Genomic DNA, 23,959 nt, shown 5'->3' on the forward strand with positions numbered 1-23,959 from the left:
CGCCAGGAAAAGGGGAATAGTCCAGGAGCATTGGGAACTAGTAAACAGCATCCTAGAAGGCACCATGCAGCATGCCCACACACGGCAGGGATTGGCTCCAAGTAGTTAGAGCAAAACAGGTACCGTACCAAAAATAAGGTAACTTCTAGAACTTGTAATATAACCTCATCCTACCAGCAAAACCCAGGCTCGTAGTGCAATCATGCATTCACTGGGACCCAAGAAAACACTCAAGCAATGCCAAAATAGCTGTTACTGCTCATTAACTGCCTCTTTAACATCTTCAGGGCAATGGGGGACTCTATACGCAACCTCACGGATGGGAACTACTCAGAAATAGCCTGTTTGGTGCTCTCTCTGCCCCAGGGCTCCTCCACATCTGACCAGCTATTTCAGCTGATGTTGAGGTGGGCCAGGGGGAGGGGTGGACTCAGACTGCCTGCACGACCAGCTCTATCCCCGGGCACACCTCCTCGGAACCCACCGCTGAGAGGGGACTTGTCCTGAGGACCGACTGCATGAAATTTGAGGTGGACCATCCAAGCTGGAAGGCAGAAGGAACAAAACCTGTTAAACTTGGCAAGATTATAACCAATGGGAAACAGAAAGTACCTGGAAAATGAAAACTACAAAAGGGATTACATGAGTAAGAAGATGAAAGTAAGGAAAGTAAGGCAAATTTAACTGGAATGATCTTGGATGTTTTGGATTTCCAAATTTGCAGTCCAAGATTCCTAGGACTGAAAAAACAAAAAAAAAAGAGCAAGAGGCCCATAAATTGAATCATTTTCATACCAAAAACTGCTTAAAACTTTTAAAGTGCATGGAGGACAAGGGACAAAATGACCTAGCAGGCCTTTCCCGAGGGCTGCTGCTAGTTTGTTTCACTTCAGTTATATCGGTGCCGTTTTACTGACTTGAACAGCATCGCAGCAGTGAGAACCGATGTTCCCTGAGGTCTCAGCCTTGCAGACCACGCAAAAACAAGCAACAAGCTGCATTTGCAACCCCCGTGAAGTCCATGGGACTACTCATGCATAGTAAGCGCGCTTCTAGGTGCTGGAAGTGATGGATATACAATATTTTCAGTCTTCGCTGTGCCACTGAGAAGCTAGCCGTGAATAACCATTTTCATCCTAGAGCACAGACAGCCGCCCTTCCTTCATTAATACTATTTGCATTATTCACTCCCAGGTCTGAACTGAGTCTCGAGTACTTGTGTGCATTTCTACTCCTCTCAGCCTCCCCTTCCTCCCCGAATAAATGCTTGTGACGAGTTACTTCAACTATATCCGAAGAGACGTTATTTGAACTAGAAGCGGCGGAGCCACTTCTATAGACTTTGCAGCCTCATCTATCTTCCCCCTCACCTGTGTTTTGGTCCATCCTTTCATTTTAACAGGCAACTCTATGGATTATTTTTTTAAAACGAAATAAAATACCCATCATCTTTGCAATATTCTCTTCAGAATGTTTACTTTAATTTTGGTTTCCCTGCCTAATCTTTCTCACAAAGCAGTATGCATTTTTAAATCCTCCAAGCAAAATAATTACAAAGATAATCCAGCTGAGTGTAATCAAACTGCAGGGTTCTTTATTTTCCTGGCCTTTTAATTTAATTTCACATCCTGTGGTCTTAAAGAAATATTAGGATTATATCATCTTGTTATTGTTTAGATTATGTGCCTGTAGAAATGAGAAGCAATCAATTCTCTTCTTACCCACTGCCACACAGAAAACTCATACAGCTCATAGAATATTTTTGAAACAGAGATCCAGGGGAAGATCTAACAGATGAGCACGAGTCAGGTCCTTAGCTACCATTTTCATTGACAAAAAATAAAGTGGATAGAAGGGCAGTATTTCCTATCCAGCCGTAAAGGAAGAGGAACCCTTGTTTATTTGGTGGGTTTTGACTAATATTTTATAAAGACAGTAACTGCTTTGATAAAATAATTTGCTTTTAAACTTTTTCAATGCACCAGTGTGGATTCTGATGTGATTTTGTGGATATTTTAGCCATGGAAATAATCCCATTGACTTTAGCACCACTACTTGTACTTAAATTAGAGCTTCAGTAGCTTTCTTTGGATCAATACAAACCAGAAGTCATTCACAGAGTAACACCGGCATAAAAATAGCGTAGGAGAAGAATCAGCTACATGCCTAAATACATAAGTCAGCCAAGAAATAAAAATTCAACTTTTGCCACCACACCTGCAGAAGGACCCTGCCCACATCCCAGCAGTCAGCGTTGGGCTTTATGAGGATCAGAGCACACCTGTATTAGTGAGTCTGAATACTTGACTGGGGCTTCAGACCCTTCACTGCAAGCATCAAAGTCCTCAGCACGCAGATGTTTATCTTCTGGGTTGGGGAAAGAGAAACCATTAGCACATCTTAGCTAGCAAAGCAGTACCTGGAAAGGGAGCTCATCTTCCAAGAAGTAAGACTTAAATGATGCAGGGGTGTTTTTTGGGGGGTTCTTTTCAGTAGTAACCTATTGTACTGTCTGCAGGCATAAAGGAAAAAGGAAGCAAGGTCAGCCACCAAACAGGTATGATATACCCCCGGGGCCTAGAAACAGCCAAGTCAGAGCTGTGGCATTCCTCTTGAGCTGTTTCTTCTTCATTGCCTTCAAAGTGGGACAGAACACACCACCCACTAACTCCCAGGTGACAAAGGCATGGACACATGCAGTAGGACCCATCTCAGGGCAAGACTGTGGTTGAGGCTTTCATTCTGGAGCTGTTTATCACAAAGACGCGTGTTAGTTTGGTCCAAGCGCTGCTGGCCTGGTAACACTCAGTAGAACATCCCTAAAACCACCTCTTTCAGATATTTTTGCCTAAGTTATCTCAGAATATTCCTAATTAATACAGAAATCTAGATACAGTCAAAAGTTATGCCTATTTCTTGGTTAAATACTGAAAATTCTTTTCTGAATGGACGATTTCAGCAATGCTAAGTTAAAACCTTCTTAGAAAAGGAACATATTGATAACAAATACAGGCAATTGCTTCCTAGATTTATGATTTTGCACTCAAGGAAAGCAATCACATGAGATTAATGGAGCAGAGGTAAGTAGCTCTATTCAAACCTCCATAGTTAACATTTGTTCTAGAAGTTTCACTAGCTAATAGCTTCTATGTGCTAATAACCTGAGAGACAGTCACAGCTCAGTACTAAGTATTTTTCCAAGTGTTTACAAACCCAACAAGCTAGATAGCAATTAGGCTATAAAATCACAGTTCCACAGCAACAACACACACGAAAGGGCATAGTCCTCTCCTTCTGTATAGAAGTTCGGGTGCAAGAGCTTTGGTTTCTCCATCTTCGCCACATCCCAAGACCTGCTGCCCATAGCTGCAAACTGGTGGAGCCAGCCACAAGGGAGAAAACTCCAGAAGAACAAAGTGCCCATCAAAAGCACAGCTATCGCAGCTCTAACTTGCTCTGCATCAGCCCCGCTATTAAAAAAAAAAAAAAAAAAAAAAAAAAAAAAAAACAACACACACAGAAAAGGATTTCAAGCCAGTGCCACTCACACAGGGATGCACACACGCTTGCTCTAAGCCAGGTATGGCTACAGAAATAAGTCCTTTCTGTAAAAGGAGATCTTCATGTCATTCAGATCTACACATTCTTTTCACAAAGGCCTGAAGACTCCTGTTTTCTGGATTTCCTTGATTCGAATATAATGAAATATTCTGGACTCTCTGGGATATTTTTTTTTCCAGAAAGAAACGGTTACAGGCTTGAAAAGGAATCTTTTTTTTTTTTTTTTTTTTTAAACTACTGGTTAAAAGCACCCTGTTGCATCTGAAATAACAGCTGATTCCACTCTTGGAATTTTTTTTTTTTTTTAAGCTATTGCAGTGGTGAAGAGCTTCTCTTGAACTCCAAAAAGAAAACTAAACTGAGTCGCTGCACGCAAGCTTCCTCTGCTTATAGAGACAACATTTTCCTTACAAAGTACTTTATTTTTATATAAGCGATACAGGACAGGACCTTAGATTCTGCATTGAAAGCACCGGTTAATGAAGTTGCTAAAGTTAAGTTGCAATAATCATATTCTCCATGGGGTTTTGGCTGTCGCTATAGTCACCTTCTTTCCTTCAAAATATGCTTTTCATTGTTCTACTGCCCTTTTTCCAATTGCTCTGCAGCCAAGTTCTTGGAAAGCAATCACGCTTCTTGTTTAGGATTTATTGCTAGTCTTTTGCCAATAAGGACATGCACAAATCTCTCCTGTGATCATCCTGCAAAAGCAAGCTAAAAATACAGCAATTTATGAACAGGCACATTTTGCGTGTTATATGGCATCAGCGTGCACTCATCAAAAAATTCTGAGATATATAGAAGAAGGTTGACCCTTTTGGCTAGGCCCAGCAAAGGCTTTGCTTGGGTTCCATAAATAAGTTTATTTTAGAAACTCAGTCTATCTAAAGAAAAAAAAAAAAGAAAAAACATTTGCAGTATGGTTTAGTGATTTTTTTTTCCTTTTACCAGGTTTACATTGTAAACTTTGCACACTACCCCAAGTCTGAGAAAAAATAATAATTTATCTTCCAAACTGGCTGTTTTAAAACTAATAACCACAATGACTAATTTAGCTATCACTAAAACCTTCAAGTGGTGGGAATTGTCTGTCTGTTTTTACAAATTTGTAAAGGATTTTGTAATTTATCAGAGTCAAGTTGTAATTTGGTTTCAAAACATATTTCAGATTGTCTAAGAAAGCTCACGTGCTCAGAAGCAGCAGGTAACAGGAGGGATGGCTGCTCTCATGGCTAAGAAGGAACAGATCATGATAAAGAGTATCTAGGCAATCATCATGCCTTCGTCATGCTTATCTGACCATATTGTTTGGTTTTCATACAAATATTATTAGTTTAATCATCATCCTCTTTGAAAGACTTGTCTTTTATCAGCTTATTGCTTTTAACAGGCAGGGGTAGATTCATGGATGTGTTCTAAAGCTTCTCTGGGTTAGGGCTGTTAAAGTTCCTCTGCCACATTGGGTGACTCAGTCCTTGGTCTCTCCTGGACCCGTCCATTGGCTCTGTAGTTCTGATGATGTCCTCTGTCAAACAACCTTAAATTGGGAAAATTAATTGGGATTCATTCACCAAGCTGGACTTGCTGCTAGCGGCATGATGCATCTCCGTTACTAATGGCTAGATGATCCTGTGGTCCAGACACGATCGCTGAGACTCAGAGACAAGAAGGCTAATGAAAAGATCCAGATAAATGTTTCACCACCTCATAATTTGGGGTTCTTACGCAACCTGAAATGACTGCAATTGTTATTATTTTGCTTTTCTTTTTATGATTCTCATCTTTCTTATCTTCCCTTCTCTGCTTATTCTTCTCCCCAGGCAATACGAGACGGTCCCAAATACCTATTTGGTTCCTATAATTAAACCAGATGTATTTTCTATTCAGTCCTAGAAGAGATTAGTGATTTGTGAAATGGGATTTTGCATCCAAGAAATGAGAAATGATAACTAAGGAAACAGCATAAATTTATTCCTAATAAATTAAAAATGAACTTCCAAATGCAATAAAACTCCATTTTTTACGTGTTCAGACTGGCAGACTTCTGAATATAACAAGCAACTCCTGTGTAATTTTGTGTCCAAAACTTCATCATCCACAAAAAAATGAAGATTTCCTGATATTTATTCTCTGCTCAAAATTATTCAGTGAAATACATTTTTGTATGTGAACTGCATTTAATCTTTTTGTTGCTCTAATAAGATTACTCATGTATCACATGGCATCAGTTAATTCTGGGTGTGCTTCTCATTGTAATCACCAGGATTCAAGTGCAAGTATTTGGATAACAATTATAAAACTTGCTTCCTGGTATTTCAGCTAAAAAGTTCACTTTACATCGGGGGTTGCTTTAGTACAACTTAGTCACAAAGGAACTTACACAAGGGACCACAGAAAAAAACGTTACCAAGGCCAAAGCAAATGAGTTGCAAAATTTAAACCAATATTTGCTAGAAAACGTTTGTGGTGGTCACTCAGCCCTCCTTCCGAGTCCCTCACAAAAGTCCTCACCGCTGGACTTATCGTTGCAGGTCTGCCTGAGCCTCACTTTGCAACTAATCTGAAATTTCCCTTTTGCAGCCGATATTGGGTTTGCGTTCCCCTTGTGATTGTGATAAAACTTCCACTTTTACTGACATCTGCAGAGCGGATCCCATAATTTTCCTTCTTCTGAGATTAAGTATCACATTGCAGGCACCAACCACCATGTAATTGAGCTAATATAGCTTTTACTTTTGACTTAACAAGTTGAAACACACACGCGTGTACTTGGCTTTGGCGACACGTTCACCCAGCCAAATCTACTGATGGAGTCTGCAGGACCTGGAATAAACTTATTTTTAGGCACTATAATCCTCAATGCATTAATTTGCTTTTACTCTTGGTCTTCCATATGCTGTCCGTCTTCTTCTGCAATGACATCCACCTACATTACTCCTTGCAAATTTTAAAAACACTTTACTCACGGCAGCTTGCAATGATCGCTAAAAAAAACTATGGAAACATACACAATACAGACATAATACTTGTGTCTCTGGTGTCAGGTACATAACTTGTCCTCTGTTCTTCATTTCAAAAAATTTCACACTCCTTCCAAAAAAGTTTTCAAAAATAAGCACCAGGCCTCAAAAACCTGTTGTTAGAGCTTCATACGTGGTTAAAAGAAAAGTTGGAATCTAGTTGGGAGTAAATCTTGATGAAGTTCTGCCATTTGGATTACAGCTAACAGCTTCTTTAATACGACTTTAACACAATAAAACAACATTACTGTTACCATCTTGCTGAGGATGGTAGAAAGAGACCATAAAACTGAGTGGCACATTTAAAATTACTTGCAAAACATTGGCTCTCTGAAAACACCACACAATAACTGTAATTAATACCAGTCTTTTAAAGTATTCCTAAAGTCTACTGAAGTCTAACCCAGCACTGTATTGCTGGTAGCACCAACTGCATCCAAAACAATATTAAAAACGATAACAGAAAATAAAAGTTCTCCATCAGAAGTCAGAAAGTTATAATTCACTGATCTGCTGAATGGAATAACACCTTTGCCCTCATTATTTATAGAGCTTTTTTGGGAGGATCTCGGGACTTTACACTTTAGCTAAGCCTCACAAGTTCAACAGCCCATGAGTTATATAAACATTATTTTACAATTTGAACTATTTTCCCAGCAAAAGGATCACTCCAGGGGAGGAGCATTTAAATGATTTCTTTTACAAAACTAATATTGCTTTACTCATACTCCCAGAGCCTCAGAGTGACCAAAGCTGAAGATCACCCCGAGCGGTCCCCGGCCTCGCTAGCAGGCAGTTCCACGCACTTCAGAGGACAGCAGGGAAAAAAGGCTGCAGGTTGTACCGCACCTAAAAATGCCCTGTCCATCAAGTGTTTTCAGGGAATAAAAGTTTGAATAAGGGCTTGGAAACATGTCTTATTTTAAACAGTAAGCAAGTAAATACATACATACATACATAAAACCGGGCTGCAGCCGACCGAAAATGATCGCCTCTTGGCAGTGATGCTGCAACCGAGAGACGTGTTGCTTGTGCGTGGCGCTCATCCTCCGGCCGCGGGGGGATGCTCCCGGATGGCCGGGGTCTCCGCTGGGAACCGGGGCGAGCTCCAAGCCCCCCGGCCCCGCCGCGGGCAGCGCCCGGCTCCGCGCCCGCGGTGCGATGTCCTCCCCCAGGCGCGCACCGCGCTGCGCGGAGGGGGAACCACCTCCCCTTCCCCAAGGGAGGGAAAAAGTCCTCCGAGCCCGGTCTGCCGGCGGCATCGGGGTTTGCGGGTTTTTGGGAGGCGGGAGAGGAGATGTTCAAGAGAGCCTCGCGGCCGGCAGCCGAACGGGTTTTTACCGCGCACCGTGCCGAGCAGCGGCTGCTCCGCGCCGGCGGCACCGGTATCTCCCGGAGCATCCAGCTGCCCGTCCCCGGCGGGGGCAGCCCCCGGTTCGGCCAGTCCCCGCGGCTCTCCGGGACATCCGCAGCCCGGGGGGGGTGTGCTGAGCCCCCGGCCCCTCTGCCCGGCTCCGTCTGGGGACAAACACACTCTCGACAATAGGCATGTTTGCAGCAACATGATATCACCTAATAACGCCGAATAAGGCAATGACTGTACGTTGTAACGATACGATCCTGCCGGTCTCACCACACGGCGCGGAAAGCTATTTGCAGATTTGCTAAGCCCCTTTTGAATGAATGCATCTGCAGCTGACCTTTAACAATAGACGCTGAAATAGCACAATCTGTGGGACCAGATTTAAGGGGGGGTGGGGGGTGTTGGGGGAGCGGGAAGGAAGAGATGGGTGAATATTGTAATCTCTGCAATCTCATTCACTTCCTTTCCCAAACCCCAGCGCACAAGGAGGGGAAAGCGATATTTTCCTTTTAACCGAGGTTCAAACGAGCCGTTTGCACAAACCCGGCTCGGCCACATGCCCACCCCCCCACCCCCGCCCCGAAAGCCGGGACCGTCGCGCAGCCCCACCGGTGGCCGCACGCACCCCGCGGTCATCGCTCCGCGGAGGGGGCGACTGCGACAAGGATGCTCCAGCCTTCCCTCCCTCCCGCCGCTCTCTCACCTTCCCTGGCTTTCAACAAGACGGTGTTGGCAACGATGTTTTCCAGCTCCATTGACGAGCTCGGGCAGCGTAGGCAGGCAGCGGCACTGCAGCAGGACGTCACTCCCGAGGTGCGGAGTCTCCGGGCGACCACCCGCCTCCTTCCCCTAGCCCGTTATCCCCCCGTGCATGATCCCTGCCTTCTTCCTCCCTCCTTCTCCTCCTCCGCGCTCCCGCGGGCGGAGGCGGCGCTCCCGGCGCTGTCTGCTCCCGCCGCGCCTCGCCTCGCCTCGCCTCGCCGCGCCCCGCTACTCCATCCTCCCCCCGGTGGTTTGAGGGCTCGGGAGCTCCTGCCTCCCTCCCCCGGGGGTGTGGCACGGCGGAGCGGTCCCGCAGCCCCGCGCAGGCGCCATCCCCGCCGGCTCCGCGGGGCCGGGCACGCCGGGACCTGTAGTCCGGGGGGGAGTGGGGGGGACCCCGCCACCGCGCAGCGTCCTCCGCGGAGGGATGGTCGAGCGCCAACCCCCGGGAAGGGCGGCGGAGGCGGGGGCCGGGCGGCGGCGGGGAGGAGGCCGCGGAGCGATGTGCGGAGCAGCCCTGGTACCGGGCGCCACCCCGCGGCAGCGGCAGCGGGGCCGGGCCGGGGAGCCCGGCACTGGAGGTACGGGCTGCTCGACTTTCTGGAGATCTTAAGAGGATCGAAGGGAGTAACCCGAGGGAAGCGCATCTGCTCTGCCACACAGTTTTTTGTGTTTTTTGTTTTTTGTTTTTTTTTTTTTTTTTTATCCTGGTAAGCAGCTGCGTGAGACATCAGCTGCTTGTGGAAAGTTTGTGAATTTTAAGCGCTAGATTCCAACATAAAATTCTCTTCTGCCTATATGGGAGAGATGCTCGTGGCAGCATGATTCGGATTTTCCTGGCAACGGGGTAGATCGATTCAGCAGGTCAAGCAAAGAAAGAGGAATAAACCCGACCCATTACTCTAACACTCTTCCCCCATCTGTGTTTGCATTGATTAAACCCATGTGAAGCAAATAAAATTAACAAGCACCTTCCTATAAGTGAAGCATAGGTGCTACTTTTTCTTTTTCTTCTTTTTCTATTGTACCAGTCATATTTCTTTCTGCAGCCAGGCAGAAATGACTTGCGATAGCAGGACTTGCAGACTACCTAGAACATGTTTTCTGAACACAGGAAATAAATGCATTTCATGAATAATACCTTGGGCATTAGAATAAAATGGCTATAATAAATGCTTTTAGTATCTGATTAAGTGTCATGGGTAGAACTTTGGAAGATATTGGTACTGCTATGTGCAGTCTTTCACATCCTCTCTCCTATTGCTTCAGAAAATGTTCAGCCTCTGGAAGACGTGCCATGTTGTGGTTACTTTCTTTGTAATGCCAAGTTCTATATAGCAGCAGTTGTGTCTGTAAGTACCGGAAGATTTTTCTCTGATTAAATAATTCTTAAGGGAAAAATTGCTTCCTGGAAACCAGTGCCTTAGCATAGAGATGAGGTTCCTAAGGAGTGTCTGCCCTGCTTGTTGTTTGACCACTTGTGTGTGAGGACTGATGCTCATTTGTAAACAGAGCAGATTATGCTCAGGTTATAAGTGCGTTTCACATCCCTGCCCAGCCTCCACTAACAGTCATCACAGGGACAACACGGGCATCAGAACATGGCTGGTGTTGGAAGACACAGTTATGCCTTTTTTTATACACAATGTTTTTAACGCTACAAGCAACCCCTCTCTCCAAAAGAAAAACGAACACACATGTCTCAGTCCCCATTTTGTGAACCAGCACTTGCTGCAGCAGCAAGCCCAAATTCTGCTGACAGCAACAGGGTATCAGTGTGCTTGCCCCATCCCAGGGTCAGGCTGTCAGGGAAGGGATTTACCTTCATGGGAGACTCCAAAATGAAGAGGGCAGATCTTGAAGATCTTAATTTGTGCTGCACTTGGAAATCAGCATGTGAACCTGAGGGTTCTATTGCTCCTTTTTTATCTAATATCTATATGTACCTTTATATACTCAAGCGGCAGGCACACAGAGTCATCCGCAGTGTCACCCTGTGAGACTCCAGCATACTGATGTTGTCTTGTATACTTTGTGAACATTTATTTAATTCTTGAAAGGGTAAATAGTTTTATCAGAAGAGTTACAACAGATCTATACAGTGTTCGGAAATCCCACGGAGCTACCTAGTGTTCATGAACGGCGCAGCTCTGAAGCACTCAACGTTCCTGGCAACCAAAAGCACAGTTACACAGTGCCTTCAGAAATGAGGGCAGCAATCACAGAATCACGGAGTTTTCAGAGTTGGAAGGGACCTCTAGAGATCATCTAGTCCAACTCCCCTGCTAAAGCAGGATTGCCCAGAGCACATTACTCAGGACTGCATCCAGGCGGGTCTTGAAAATCTCCAGAGAAGGGGACTCCACAACCTCCCTGGGCAGCCTGTGCCAGTGCTCTGTCACCCTCACCGTAAAGAACTGTTTCCGTGTATTTGAACGGAACTTCCTGTGTTCTAACTTGTGCCCATTGCCCCTCGTCCTGTTACTTGGAACCCTTGAAAAGAGCCTGGCTCCATCCTCCTTCAACCCACCCTTTAGATACTTGTACACCATAATAAGGTCTCCCCTCAGCCTTCTCTTCTCCAGGCTAAAGAGTCCCAGCTCTCCCAGCCTTTCAATCGAACAGAGTGGTGCGCTGCTGCCAGAGTGGTTATTTCAACTAAGCTGGATGACTTTGCATTGAAGTGGACTAGGAGCAGTCACATAACTTAAATGTGGCTGAGTGCAGGGAATGGAAAGCTGAGCTCTGCTACCGGACTGCTGAGATTCTGCAATAACACGTTTGTCTTAGTTACACATCTACAATGGAGAGCAGCAATTCTGACTTCATGTTTATCAGTAAGAACAATGGAGTGGGCTTTCTTACTGATTCTTGCAGTGTTTAACAAAATAAAACTTGTTTCCAATAAATCTGAGTCAATGGGGTGCACTAGGACATGGAAGGAGGTTTGTTCACTAGCACAATGCCCTACTGTGAAAAATAAAAACAGTCTTCACTGCATTTCTCTTTTCTGCTACAGTTTTTTAAGCCTGAATATACCACTGATACATGACAAGTGTCTGCTTCAGTGCAGGCCTCGGACGGATGGCCCCTTTCATGGATGTGGCTCCCCCATGGATTGCCAGAGCAAGTGCCACTGCACAGACCTACTCACCTTGAAGTCCATCAGCTGGCCTTTGCAGAACTCACTGCAGCATTGGAGTCTTACTTCATGACTTCTTCATAGCTGTTGGTATCTTCATTTTTCTGTCACCTGGAACACTGGTACAGGAAAACAACAAAAATAAAAAATATTAGGAAGAGGTAGATTTATTTATATCAATTTTCTCTTGTGACAAACACAGTCCTTTAGTTTCAAGGTATGTCCACACCTGATTTAATGGAGCAGTCAGGTTCTCTGTGAGTGAGGGAGAAAGAAACAGGAGACCTGTGAGTCTGTTCCATTGCTTATCTTATTCTAGTCACTGTTGGTGACTCTGGTGCTGGAATACTCAAGCATGGACTCAGAGACAGGGTGTCACGGAAGGAACACAGGTCTTTTTTGCTGGCCTGAAGATCCTGATTCAGTCCTTGCTGGGAGAAAAGGGAAAATTTAGTCTGAATCATATGCAGAAGCAGCCAATTTTGGAAACAAAAAAAAAAAAGAGAGGCTACCAAAAAACAGTTAAACTCTGAAAAAATGTGCTTTCTAAGGTGCTTAATGTGTTTGGTTGTTCTGCTTTTAAATAAAACATCTTCATCCGAAGTAATTCAGGAAAGGCTCAGAAAAAAACATTTTTGAGTGCCGAACACCAGTATAAAGCAGGGCTGGCAGCCATCTTCCCTTTATGGGAAAAGAGAGGTTTGTAAATGAAACGCCAACACCGTGCGAGACCCAAATGCATCAGTGTAATAAGAATAGGAAAGCAGCAAGGCAGAGTGTGATATTCTGAGCCACTCTAAGGGATGAGTCATCGGCAGGGTGGGCTCACGCAGCTCCAGCCAGAAACACAGCAGCAACACACCCAGTTTTATCCTGCCACCACAGAAAAACCACTTAGCCTCAGCACAGCCTGCTTGAAATGTCAGGATAAGACCCCCCAGTGAACCAGATGTCAAAAAGGCTTTTGCCTATACTTATCAATTGGAAACATACCCTAATAGCAGCTATCTCCTAAATCCATGTTATAATATGCAATTAATGCAGTAAATCCTGTTCACAATTAGCTCTAAGCTGGATTGTGTTTGGAATTGCTTCTGAAACTTATTTTTGCAAACGGGCAAATTCTTTCACCTCCTGCTGAGATTCGGTGTCAGCAGGTGGGAGCACACAGGCCTATGAGAACGCATTTGCAGACAGCTGTAACCTTTTACAGAGCCCCTTTGTGTAAGGACAGAGGCTGCCATCTACCAACAGCCATGGGGTGATGCATCATGTTGTCTAAACCGAACTTTTTGCTTTGGTTTAGATAAAAATGTTTATGCCTCTGTTGTTTCTTTCCATTTCCAAACCTTCCCCCCTCCCCCCCCCCCCTCCCCCCCGGTTATCTATTTCCTCAAGGTAGAGGACAAATGATCATTACAGCATATGAGCACATGGTATAAAATAACCTTCCAGAAGATGAGCAGATTTTATTTTTTAAACAAGCAGACGTACGCATCCCGTACTCTGCACAGAATCTGCCATTCAATAACCCATGGCAGCAGATCTGATTTGAGATTTGCTTACCCCTTTCATCAAGTTTAGAGAGAAGCAGCTACTTCTTCACTAATATTTTGTTGTGTTAATGATGATCTTTCAAAGAGCTCTTTAAAAACTAACTCTCACAAAACAATAATGGTAACAACACACAAGCATTATTTAGCACTTTTTATCACTAAATCCCAACTTTTTTTACCAGACAGGCATATTTAATTATTCCCAGAAAGGAAAAAAGAGGTATAAAGTGAGAGCAGGCAGGTAAGTATCCTAACCAAAAATAAAATTTACATCTCCCATTATCCGTTCAAGTGCCTTATCCACTGCTCTGCACCTTGTAACAATAAAAACTTCTCCCTAAAGCCTGCTGAAATCCCTGGGAAGTCTTTCAACAACTTCAGAGGTCTCAATTTGAATCAGGCTTAAAGACTTTAATCCTTCACATGCGAACACATCTGTGCACTGCTGAGCTCGTGCTGCACCAGTATGAACCAGCAGTCCCTCGCTGCAGAATGAGATAAGAGAGTGGGGCCTGTCCAGCCAGGCAAAAGCCTGTGGGAGACAGCAAAGCAGACAACCAGCAAGATTCGGAAAAAGATGCACATATAGTACTGCTTGGTAGATTTATTTTGAACTTTGGATGGCAAGAAGAACTGGGTTTAGCAGCTGCTCTAGCCTGTGCCAGAGCTGAGGAAAAAGGAACAACTCTTGCCAGGTGTGCTTTGGCAATGACAAGGTCTATGTTCAAATTGTAGGGATGCCCAGTAAAAAGAAAAATAGAAAATACCCCCCCTGTTAAATGGCAGTAGTTCAAGCTCTTGCCCAGAAGTCTGAGAAGCTGAATTATGCCGTCTTCATAACAAAGCATGAGCAATATTTCCCCACCTGCAAGCCAAGTGTTTAAACAAAGAGTTTTAAACAAATGTAACTTTCCGGGGAGGGGGGAAGGACACCGTTTTAGAATACATCAATTTAGAAGTTGTGAATAATCACCCGTGGGTGAGACAACCATCCTCAGGAAATCCTAGCAATAGCCCTTTTTTTTGCTGCCACAATACAGCTCCCACAGCTGAGGGAAAGGAACCGCTGTGGCCCAGCCGTCCCCAGGCACACAGTCTGCTGGGTGAGCACGTCCCTCCGTTTGAGGGGCTGTGCCCGGCCAGCAGACGTGAACACAGACGTGCCATTCTGCACTGCTGTTCAGGGAATTGGCCCAGGTAATGGCTGATATCTCTTTGCTTCTCTTCACCAACAGTCACTGCTCTGCAGGTGTCCTGGGCTCAGCCCCGCTCCTCACTGCTCTGCTGGCAGCTCTCAGCAGTGGCACAAAGACCTCCCAAACCCCTACTGTGGACACATCTCTCAACAACCGCTCCTTCCCACTCCATCTCCCAGGGCTGCAGGCTACAGCACAGCTCACCCACACTGCATCTGACATATTTTCTAACATACAAATTGTTAACTTGCTTCCACTTTTAGGCTTTGAGGGGTTTTTAAGCAAGAATACCCCTAACTTTTAGGTAACAGACATGCAAATAAGCTGAGTATCTCAGCCAGCCGGCCCCACTCACTCAGCCAGTGACCTTCCCAGCAGAGTCCCCATCCAGCTCGCGCTTTCAAGCAGCCCTGGTTCATCAGCAAGAGTCAAAACTCAACTCCTCTCTCACACACCTTCAGGTTTCCTTTAACGAAGCGCTAATGAGAAGCAAGAGATACATAAGGTTCCTTAACTCCAAATCTGCTAGGTCAGTGACCAAGCACTGCACTTGCACACACCTATGCACACATGCTCAAATGCACAAGCAGAGCTTGTTAGAAGGTGTTACGCCTGACAGGAACAGCTTCAAAAGCAATAGTCATGTCTATTTGAATTCAAGGAAATTAGGGAATGCAGGAAGCAGTCAGACTACTATGCTGGTGGACCCCATACTGGGGTATCCATATCCTTTAGTGCCCACATTTTCTTCCCCCTCATCTCACTGTGGCTACAGGAACCGTTTGCTGCTGCAACCTTGTGCAGAACACCTCCATCTTCATCACAAGGCCAGCCAGCCATCTGGTATCTCTGTGCACATATGAGCATATAACGTTATTCTGGAAGCTCTGCTGGGCACTATAGTTTTCAAGAAGATTATCAGAGCCACATTTCCAGCTGTCATCGGCTACATCTGGATTAATAAATTCAGGAGTGCCACAGAAAGGAACCAGCAAAACTGGTGATGGTATTAAACACTCAGATAGGCCTCAGCATGCTTTTGGACAACACTATCACTGCCGAAAACAGTTCCTGGGCATTTTAGAGAGTTAATTACTGGCTAATGACCAACCCTAACAGATAGTTGTACACAACCTCACTCTTTTGAAGGCTCAGAGAGGTTACTGTTACATCGGTGACCAGATGTCCTGGTTTGGCCTCAGCCAGCAACAAAGAACCACGCAGCCGCTCGCTCGACTCCCACAGCCATGGGAAAAATTGGCAGAAAAGGGCAAAACTCGTGGGTTGAAATATTATAATTTAACAGAACAGACAAAGGGAAGAAGAAAGAAAAACAATAACACCGATAAAGGAATATAGGAACGCGATTACAGTACCGCCGCGCAGCGCACCGACCGAACCCGCACCACCGCAACCCGCCCGAGTGGCGACTGCCCCCCCCCCCCCGGGCTACCGCCTCTTATAGCCGGGCATGGGTCACGTGGGATGGAATACTTGCCTCCCCTGCCGGCTCCTGGGGGAAATTAACCCCATCCTTGCCGGAACCAGGACACCAGACCACGCCAGCCCCATCAGTACCAGGAATAAATTTGCTAATTTGCCCAGAAGTATAGATGCAGTACCCATTGAGCTCATCCCAGGGGCCTGGGATGTAGCGGACAGTGCTCTGTCTGCCTTTGGCTTTGGCCCCAGATGCTGATGGCTGAGCTTATCCTGCCAGTGGAGCCAGACTTCTCTCTAGTTCACAAGGTGGGATCTCCCCTTCGTAAAAGGGTGTGGATATTTATAGATATGAATATTAAAACAGAAATTACCAAAACCCAGAAGTGAAACTGGGTTCAACTCCATTTGACTACTTAGATGAAGAAACACACCAAAAGAAGCTAAGAAAAGAAAAACGGACTTTTAGAAAGTGATTGATTTTCAGTACTCTGGGTTGTGCATGGTGCTTGTGCTGCTCCAAAGCACATGGCCTAAAACAGGGCAGGAAGCTGGCGAGAGTGAGAGTGATCTCTGTTGCTGCCACCATCAGGTATTTAACAAAAATAGCCTGAGAAAACCTTGTACTGCTTAACTGACTGTTAAAATAGCTCTTTTAGCCTGAATTGGGGGGGCTTAGGCTTCAACAGCAGACTCTCTGAAGCACCTAGCTTCAGGGAAATAGGTTTGTATGTGTCAGGTGTCATGGAATCATAGAATGGTTTGGGTTGGAAGGAACCTTTAAAAGTCATCCAGTCCAACTCCCCTGCAATGAGCAGGGACATCTTCAACTAGATCAGATTTCCAGGGGTGGGGCATCGACCACCTCTCTGGCAACCTATTCCAGTGTTTCACCACCCTCAGTGTAAAAAAATTTTTCCTTATATCTAGTCTATCTTCCTTTAGTTTAAAGCCATTACCCCTTGTCCTATCACTACAGGCCCTGCTAAGAAGTCTGTCCCCATTTTTCTTGTAGGCCCCCTTTAGGCACTGTAAGGCTGCAATAAGGTCTCCCTGGAGCCTTCTCTTCTCCAGGCTGAACAACCCCAACTCTTTCAGCCTGTCCTCATAGCAGAGGTGCTCCAGCCCTCTGATCATTTTTGTGGCCCTCCTCCGGACCCGCTCTAACACGTTCATGTCTTTCTTGTGCTGAGGGCTTCAGAGCTGGACACAGTACTCCAGGTGGGGTCTCACGGAGCAAAGTAGAGGGGCAGAATCACCTCCCTGGACCTGCTGGCCACACTGCTTTTGATGCAGTCCAGGATGCGGGTGGCTTTCTGAGCTGCAAGTGCACATTGTCAGCTCATGTCCAGCTTTTCATCCACCAGTACCCCAAGTCCTTCTTGGCAGGACTTCTCTCAATCCCTTCATCCCCCAGACTGCATTGATACTGGGGTTCGCTCCAACCCAGGTGCAGGACCCTGCACTTGGCCTTGTTGAACCTCATGAGGTTCACACAGGCTCACTTCTCAAGCCTGTCCAGGTCCCTCTGGATTGCATCCCGTCCCTCAGGTGTGTCAACCACACCACACAGCTTCCTGTGGTCCACAAACTTGCTGAGGGTGCATTCAATCCCACTATCTATGTCATTGATGAAGATATTCAACAGTACTGGTCCCAATACAGACCCCTGAGAGACACCACTTGTCACCAGTCTCCATCTGGACATTGAGCCACTGACTACTACCCTCTGGATGTGACCATCCAACCAATTGCTCATCCACTGAACAGTCCGGCCATCAAATCCGTATCTCTCCAATTTAGAGAAAAGGATTTTGTGAGGGACCGTGTCAAAGGCCTTACAGAAGTCCAGAGAGACGACATCCGTAGCTCTTCCCTTTTGCTCTGATGTAGTCAATCCATCATAGAAGGCCACGAGGTTGGTCAGGCAGGATCTACCCTTGGTGAAGCCACGCTGGCTGTCTCAAATCACCTCCCTGTCCTCCATGTGCCTTAGCATAGCTTCTAGGAGGAGCTGTTCCATGATCCAGGCACAGAGGTGAGGTTGACAGCTCCCAATATCCTCCTTTCTATGCATTTTGAAAATGGGTGCAATGCTTCCCTTTTCCCAGTCACCAGGGACTTCACCTGACTGCTGTGACTTTCCAAATATCATGGAGAGTGGCTTGGCAACTACATCAGCCAATTCCCTCGGGACTCTGGGATGCATCTGGTCAGGTCCCATGGAGTTATGAAGGAGTGGTCCCTTCCACAAGCTGTACACCTTTCCTGTGGTGCTTTCATCCTGCAGGAGACAGGTGGCCTGTGACGGGGTTTTATGGCGCTCCTCCCTCCCCCGGAGCTAACATACACCCCAACTGCTCTTCCTTGGGCTGGACCAGTGTGGTTCCCCTGTGAACAGAACTGGGACAAACCTCCAGGGCAGGCGGAAGCCACGGACACACATTAACGCAGCGCGGCCCATTATGGGCCTGTGTGGGGAAATCAGGCCACGACTTCAGTTTGCACCAGCTCCCAGCCGAGTGGAACCAAGCAGGCACACCGCGACCGCGCCGTAATCGTTTAATTAGGATTAAACCACTATACTCTGAGACAGTTCGGCAAAACCCAGACTCGACCGCGCTGGAAAACTTTGTATCTGGAAGGTGCCTGAGCACAAGGCCCCGCCCCTCCCCGCCCCTCCCGCGCCCGCAGGGCCCGCTCCGCCCGCGCAAGATGGCCGCCGCGCTGGGAAGGCTCCTGCGCACCGCGGTGAGTAGGTGACCCCCCGCCGGCCGCCCCCGCGCCCCGACCCCCGCCGGTTCTGACCCTCCCTCTCCCCCTCCCTGCAGGTGCCCGCCGCCGCCGCCGTCGGGAGGAAGCTGACGGCCCGGCCCCTGCCCTGCGCCCGCCGCCAGTTCAGCCTCGGTAAGTGCGGGCGGAACACGCAGCCCGCTCCCGGGCGAGGCGGCGGGAATGTCCGCCGGCCCTGCGGCTGCGCCCGGCTGGAGGAGGAGGAGGCCCGGCCCGGCCCGGCCCGGCCCGCAGCTCTGTTTTCTCCCCCGCAGGCTCCTCACGGTTCGCTCCGGCGGTGACACAGCATGCCCCGTTCTTTAAAGGGACGGCCGTCGTCAACGGAGAGTTCAAGGAGCTGAGCCTGGATGATTTCAAGGGGAAATACCTGGTCCTCTTCTTCTACCCCCTGGACTTGTGAGTGCGGGGCTTCTCTCCTGTCACGTGGGCCTCCTGCCTTGCTGAAGGTCATCAGAAGTGCCGCGGATCATTGCTGCCTAAAGCGGCTGGTTTTACCTTAGCCGGGCTAGTCTTGCAAGGCAGACGTGTCTGTTTCTGGAGCCTGAGTGATAAGACGTGGGGGCGAACGGCCATTGTGTACTACAGCAATGGCTCTGGTGGCTGGAGAGCATCTTTTAGCTGCCAGGCCGGCTCCAGGCGGCCGACGTGGCCTTGCAAGAGTGGTTCCTCTTACGTTCGGGTCCCAGGGGTGAGGGCATTGCTTTGCAGTTCAGGGTCGCGTTGGACACTCTCCTTTTAAGCGGCAGGGCCAGCAGAACTGCTGCAAGACGGCTCCAAAGCAAAAGGTGAACACATGGGGCTGAGCCTGTCTGGAAGCCTTGAATCGCCGAGAGCATCCTGGTGTATGTGGGCACGTGGGGGAGAATTTAACTCGTGGTCCTTTCTGCTATAGTTTCCCAAAAACTGTGTAGAGTGTCTGGCGGAGACGCTTTCTCCATTTCTGCAAAACGTTTGTCTAGAATTGAGAGTTGAAAACTGTTGTACCAGCTAGGTGGCCATGGCTGTTGCTTTGAGACTGCCTGAAGCTAATGTTGAGCAGGAAACATGGTTAAAATTATCAGGCTATAGACAACATGCTGCTGCTGCATTAGTGCTTAGAAGTGTTTTCTAAAAAATTCTCTCAAAAGATTGCAGAATCATTACAGCCTGTTCTCTCTTCCCACCCAGCACCTTTGTCTGCCCTACAGAAATTGTGGCCTTCAGCAACAAAGCAAATGAATTTCATGATGCGAACTGTGAAGTAGTGGCGGTTTCCGTGGATTCTCATTTTTGTCATCTGGCCTGGATAAATACCCCACGAAAGGTATGGATTGGGCAACTGTTTGGGGCTTCCTTTTTTGTTTGTTTGTTTTCTTTTCACAAGAGCTGAGAAGAAGAGTTGAATAAGCAACTGTGCAAATACAGATTTCAGGAGACTGCCTGAAGTGCTATGTGAAGTGATTAACTTCTACATTTGATGACATAGTTCTGACCTCATTCTTTGTTTTCTTGCTCTTTTCCTTAATAATTTGGTTGTTTTTTTTTTAAATCTTTGCTCTTGTGATAGTCTTGTAGGTTACATCATATTCTTATGTTTATCTCAGAAGACAAATACTCAGTATACATGTCACTGTCCTAAGCTGCTCCTTATAGCTGATGATTTGTGTGCCCCCTCACAGAAAATGAACAGCAGCTGTTTAGTCCTCATTGTTAACCAGTACCGAGCAGTGGTGGCTTTAGAATGGAAGCAGAAGAACAAGGAGTTTATTGGAACACTTGTATTATTAACCCTCACTTGCTGAAATAGTTCCACTTCTGCAGTACAAACAGAGGTCTGCAGCTTTCGTCAGGGAAAGAAAGCGGTAAAGACAGCCTTTTACTGCAGAGGAACCTCTTTCAGATAGATATGAAAATGCCCACTTTTGATCACATCAAGCACCTGACCAGTTTGGTTAGTTGTAGAGAATCAGAAGTGTCGCAGGAAGGTGCAGAAGCTCCTGGGATATCAGTCATGACCCATGTGGTCGTGCAGACAGCAGTCTGCAGTGGTGCCTCCAGGTGCCATAGCTCTGCCCTTGTGACATAGAGGGGAGGGAGCAGAGTTTGCTAGATTTAATATGCTTTGGCTGAAGCTATTGAGGGTATTTAATTTTCTGCATGCTTTGCTCAAAGCTCCAAAACATGATTATGGACTGACTTCACTGCTTCGTGCAAAAGCTGTTTGGTGTATGCCAGTCAGGCACAGCTCGGTGCACACGTAGCAAAACGCCCTATGAAGGGTGGAAAGAATTCCATGGTGGTGCAGACGAGAAACTGACACCCAGAGAAGCTAAGGCCTTGTTTTCTCCGACACCTGCCTTCAAAGCTTTGCATATGAGAGCTCCGTTGCAGATGAGCATTTGCAGGATCGGGGTCTGAGTGACTGAGATTACACAATGATTCACTGATGATGCCAGGAATAGAAAAGCTAACAAACTCCGGGCTTGTTTCAAGGATAGGGAGCTTATCTCTCCTGTAATTCCAGTACATTGCAAAACTGAAAGAAATCTTGGTTGACTCTCCAAACAATATTTCAATTGATTTGGGGGAGGAAAAAAATAAAATACATGCACTAAATAGAGAAAGCAGGACTCTGATATACCTATTGTGGCTGTGCGAAACCTTGTGTTTTGTCTGTCCATAGTATGCAGGTTTGTTTTCCCTCCTCTCCCCACTATGTTCATCTTGTTTAATTTTGAACACTGAAATATGCACTAGAAATTTTTGTACTCAAAGCTCCCGAATGGAGTACAAGGGAAATCTTTCTTAAAATCTGACTGTTGTCATAGGCAGCCTTTTACCACCAAAATAAGCAATTCTAAAATGCTCAGTGCTAAAGAAGTTTTAATGTTCCAAAGAAACCAAATGTTCTTGACTACTTTAAAAAGAAAAACAACCCAAACAAACCAAACCCAAACAAACACCACCACCCCATCCCTCTGTGGTTCCTTTCATAGAGCAAATGGCATGAATGTGTTTTGTTGGTAGTATGCCTTCAAGAGCACCAAATCCAGTGACTCAAGAAGAATAATCATTAAAACATTTTGTAACAAAATTGAATCGTACTTTTTTCTCTAGAGTGGCGGTTTGGGCAAAATGAATATTCCAGTTCTGTCGGACCTCACAAAACAAATCTCCCGAGATTATGGTGTGCTGCTAGAAGGACCTGGCATAGCACTAAGGTAATGCATTATCGCCAATAACTCAGTTATGACACAACTCAATCTAAAACAACGTGACCCATACTGTCTTCTGCAGGGCAAACTGCACAAGGGCCAAGTGAAGACTGTAAGATGTTACTTCTTCTGCAGAACTTCTGCTGGATCCCACCTTAGGAAAAGGGCACATGGCCATTACGGCCTTTAAGTTGAGAATCGTTCCAGGCCCCTTTGAGAATGCATGCAGGGGGAAGCCAGCTATTCTGTTAGTGTGAGAACTCCATGTCACTAAGGAAAACAAGACTAGGATAGAAAAGCATTTTACAATTTTTTACATTTTTTCACAATTAAGGTCTGTCCCTTTTTTTTTGTTTGATTGTTTTTTATTTTATTTTATTTCTTCTCAAGGGAGAAGAGACTGCCTTCTCTGTGAGAAGTTTCTAAAGCGGTAGTCCTAGAGGCCACTACAGTCAATCCCATAATTATCTAGAATAAAAAAATTGACATTTCCTTCTCCACCATGGGAATACTTATTAAAAGCAAATTGTGGTCCCTGAGATCCATTGGATTGGGTAGGAGTCTTCTGGAGAGCTTCGGTTCCTGATCTCTCTGGATCAGGAGCTTCTGACATTTGTTTGTTGACAAATTAATTAATATCGTAAGACTGGGACTTCGGTTTTCACAAATGTTTATAATGCAATAGGATTTCATTTAGTAGCTTAATGCGTAAGCAACTCTTCACTTAATACCTTTGGATTTTCATATCAAAAACACGTGAGAAGGATGCCAGCTATCAACTTTGAAATATAGGTGGAATGAGAAGTTCTACCTTTGTTATACATCTGTCTCGATTTAATAGTCTTATGCATACTTTGTAATTTCTCAATACCATACCAGTTCACTGGTTCTTGGCTTATGATCACTGCACTAACAAACAATATATCAAACACTGTATTGCTACTCCTAACTCTGACATGCACATCTAAGAATAACTGCCTTGCTGAAATATTTCATCCAGTTTCTTGTGTTTGGTCTTGGAACGTGATTTACATTCCCTAAATTCTTGCTCAATTACAGAGGTCTCTTCATCATTGATCCAAATGGGATCATCAAGCATCTAAGTATCAATGATCTCCCTGTCGGTCGTAGTGTGGAAGAGACCCTCCGCTTGGTGAAAGCATTCCAGTACGTGGAAACACATGGAGAGGTTTGCCCAGCAAATTGGACTCCAGACTCCCCTACAGTAAGCATCTGCTAAATACCACTTTTCTAAATATAGACACTGGTATATTTTTGCACGTCTGAAGGACTGAGAACCACTTTAACATGAGGTGCTTGACTGAATCTGTGCTTGTTGCCTAAATCATAGGATGGTTTGAGGCTTTTATTGGTTAAACCAATTCAGTCTATTTGTATGATACTAAATGTGCAATTTCTGTGAAGAAAGTCACTGATGTTATTTTAGAAGACACACATTGTATTTAAAACTGTATTTTAAACTTTGACTTGCACTCTCCACCAGTTGTCTTTATATTTTATACTTAGGTAATGCCCTATGTGACATTTAGCTGGAAAAATGTGCTATATACTTAAAATTTGCAAGTAGGAGCTCGTACATTTCATCTTTCAACCAAGCGCAGAAACAGAAATAATCTGTTGTTTTTATAAACTATGCATGCATTTTCCTAGATGAAGTATCAAATCTGTAATTTTTTTAATCTCAGTTATAGCATATAATAACTAAACTTTCTTTTCTTGACAGATCAAACCAAGCCCAGAAGCTTCTAAAGAATATTTTGAGAAAGTGCATACATAAACACTAAAATATGTGGACAAAACGCTTAGTTACCATAAACGGAAGGCATTAGGAAAGCAGCTGTGATTATATAAAAAAATAAATCAAAGTTTCCATTTTCTCATGTTTAAGAAGAAATTAAATGCTGAAATATT

General features: G+C 45.6%; 2 protein-coding genes across 2 annotated transcripts in view; one reads left to right on the forward strand and one right to left on the reverse strand.

The window, feature by feature from the left end:
• GRK5 (G protein-coupled receptor kinase 5) overlaps window positions 1–8,883 on the reverse strand; it is a 166,006-nt gene extending 157,123 nt beyond the window's left edge. The window contains exon 1 of the mRNA XM_082486760.1: window positions 8,648–8,883. Within this exon, the coding sequence (XP_082342886.1) occupies window positions 8,648–8,699 (52 nt within the window). The 5' untranslated portion in view covers window positions 8,700–8,883. The remainder of the gene's footprint in view (window positions 1–8,647) is intronic.
• Window positions 8,884–18,746: 9,863 nt separating this feature from the next.
• On the forward strand, window positions 18,747–23,959 carry PRDX3 (peroxiredoxin 3). Its single transcript, XM_082486270.1, has 7 exons — window positions 18,747–18,791; window positions 18,872–18,947; window positions 19,088–19,229; window positions 20,001–20,136; window positions 21,930–22,033; window positions 23,087–23,252; window positions 23,772–23,959. The coding sequence occupies exons 1-7, from the start codon at window positions 18,756–18,758 to the stop codon at window positions 23,823–23,825; spliced, it is 714 nt and encodes a 237-aa protein (XP_082342396.1). The 5' UTR covers window positions 18,747–18,755; the 3' UTR covers window positions 23,826–23,959.

This window comes from Vanellus vanellus (assembly GCF_965231255.1).
Source record: "Vanellus vanellus genome assembly, chromosome: 7".
NCBI classification, from domain to species: Eukaryota; Metazoa; Chordata; class Aves; order Charadriiformes; family Charadriidae; genus Vanellus; species Vanellus vanellus.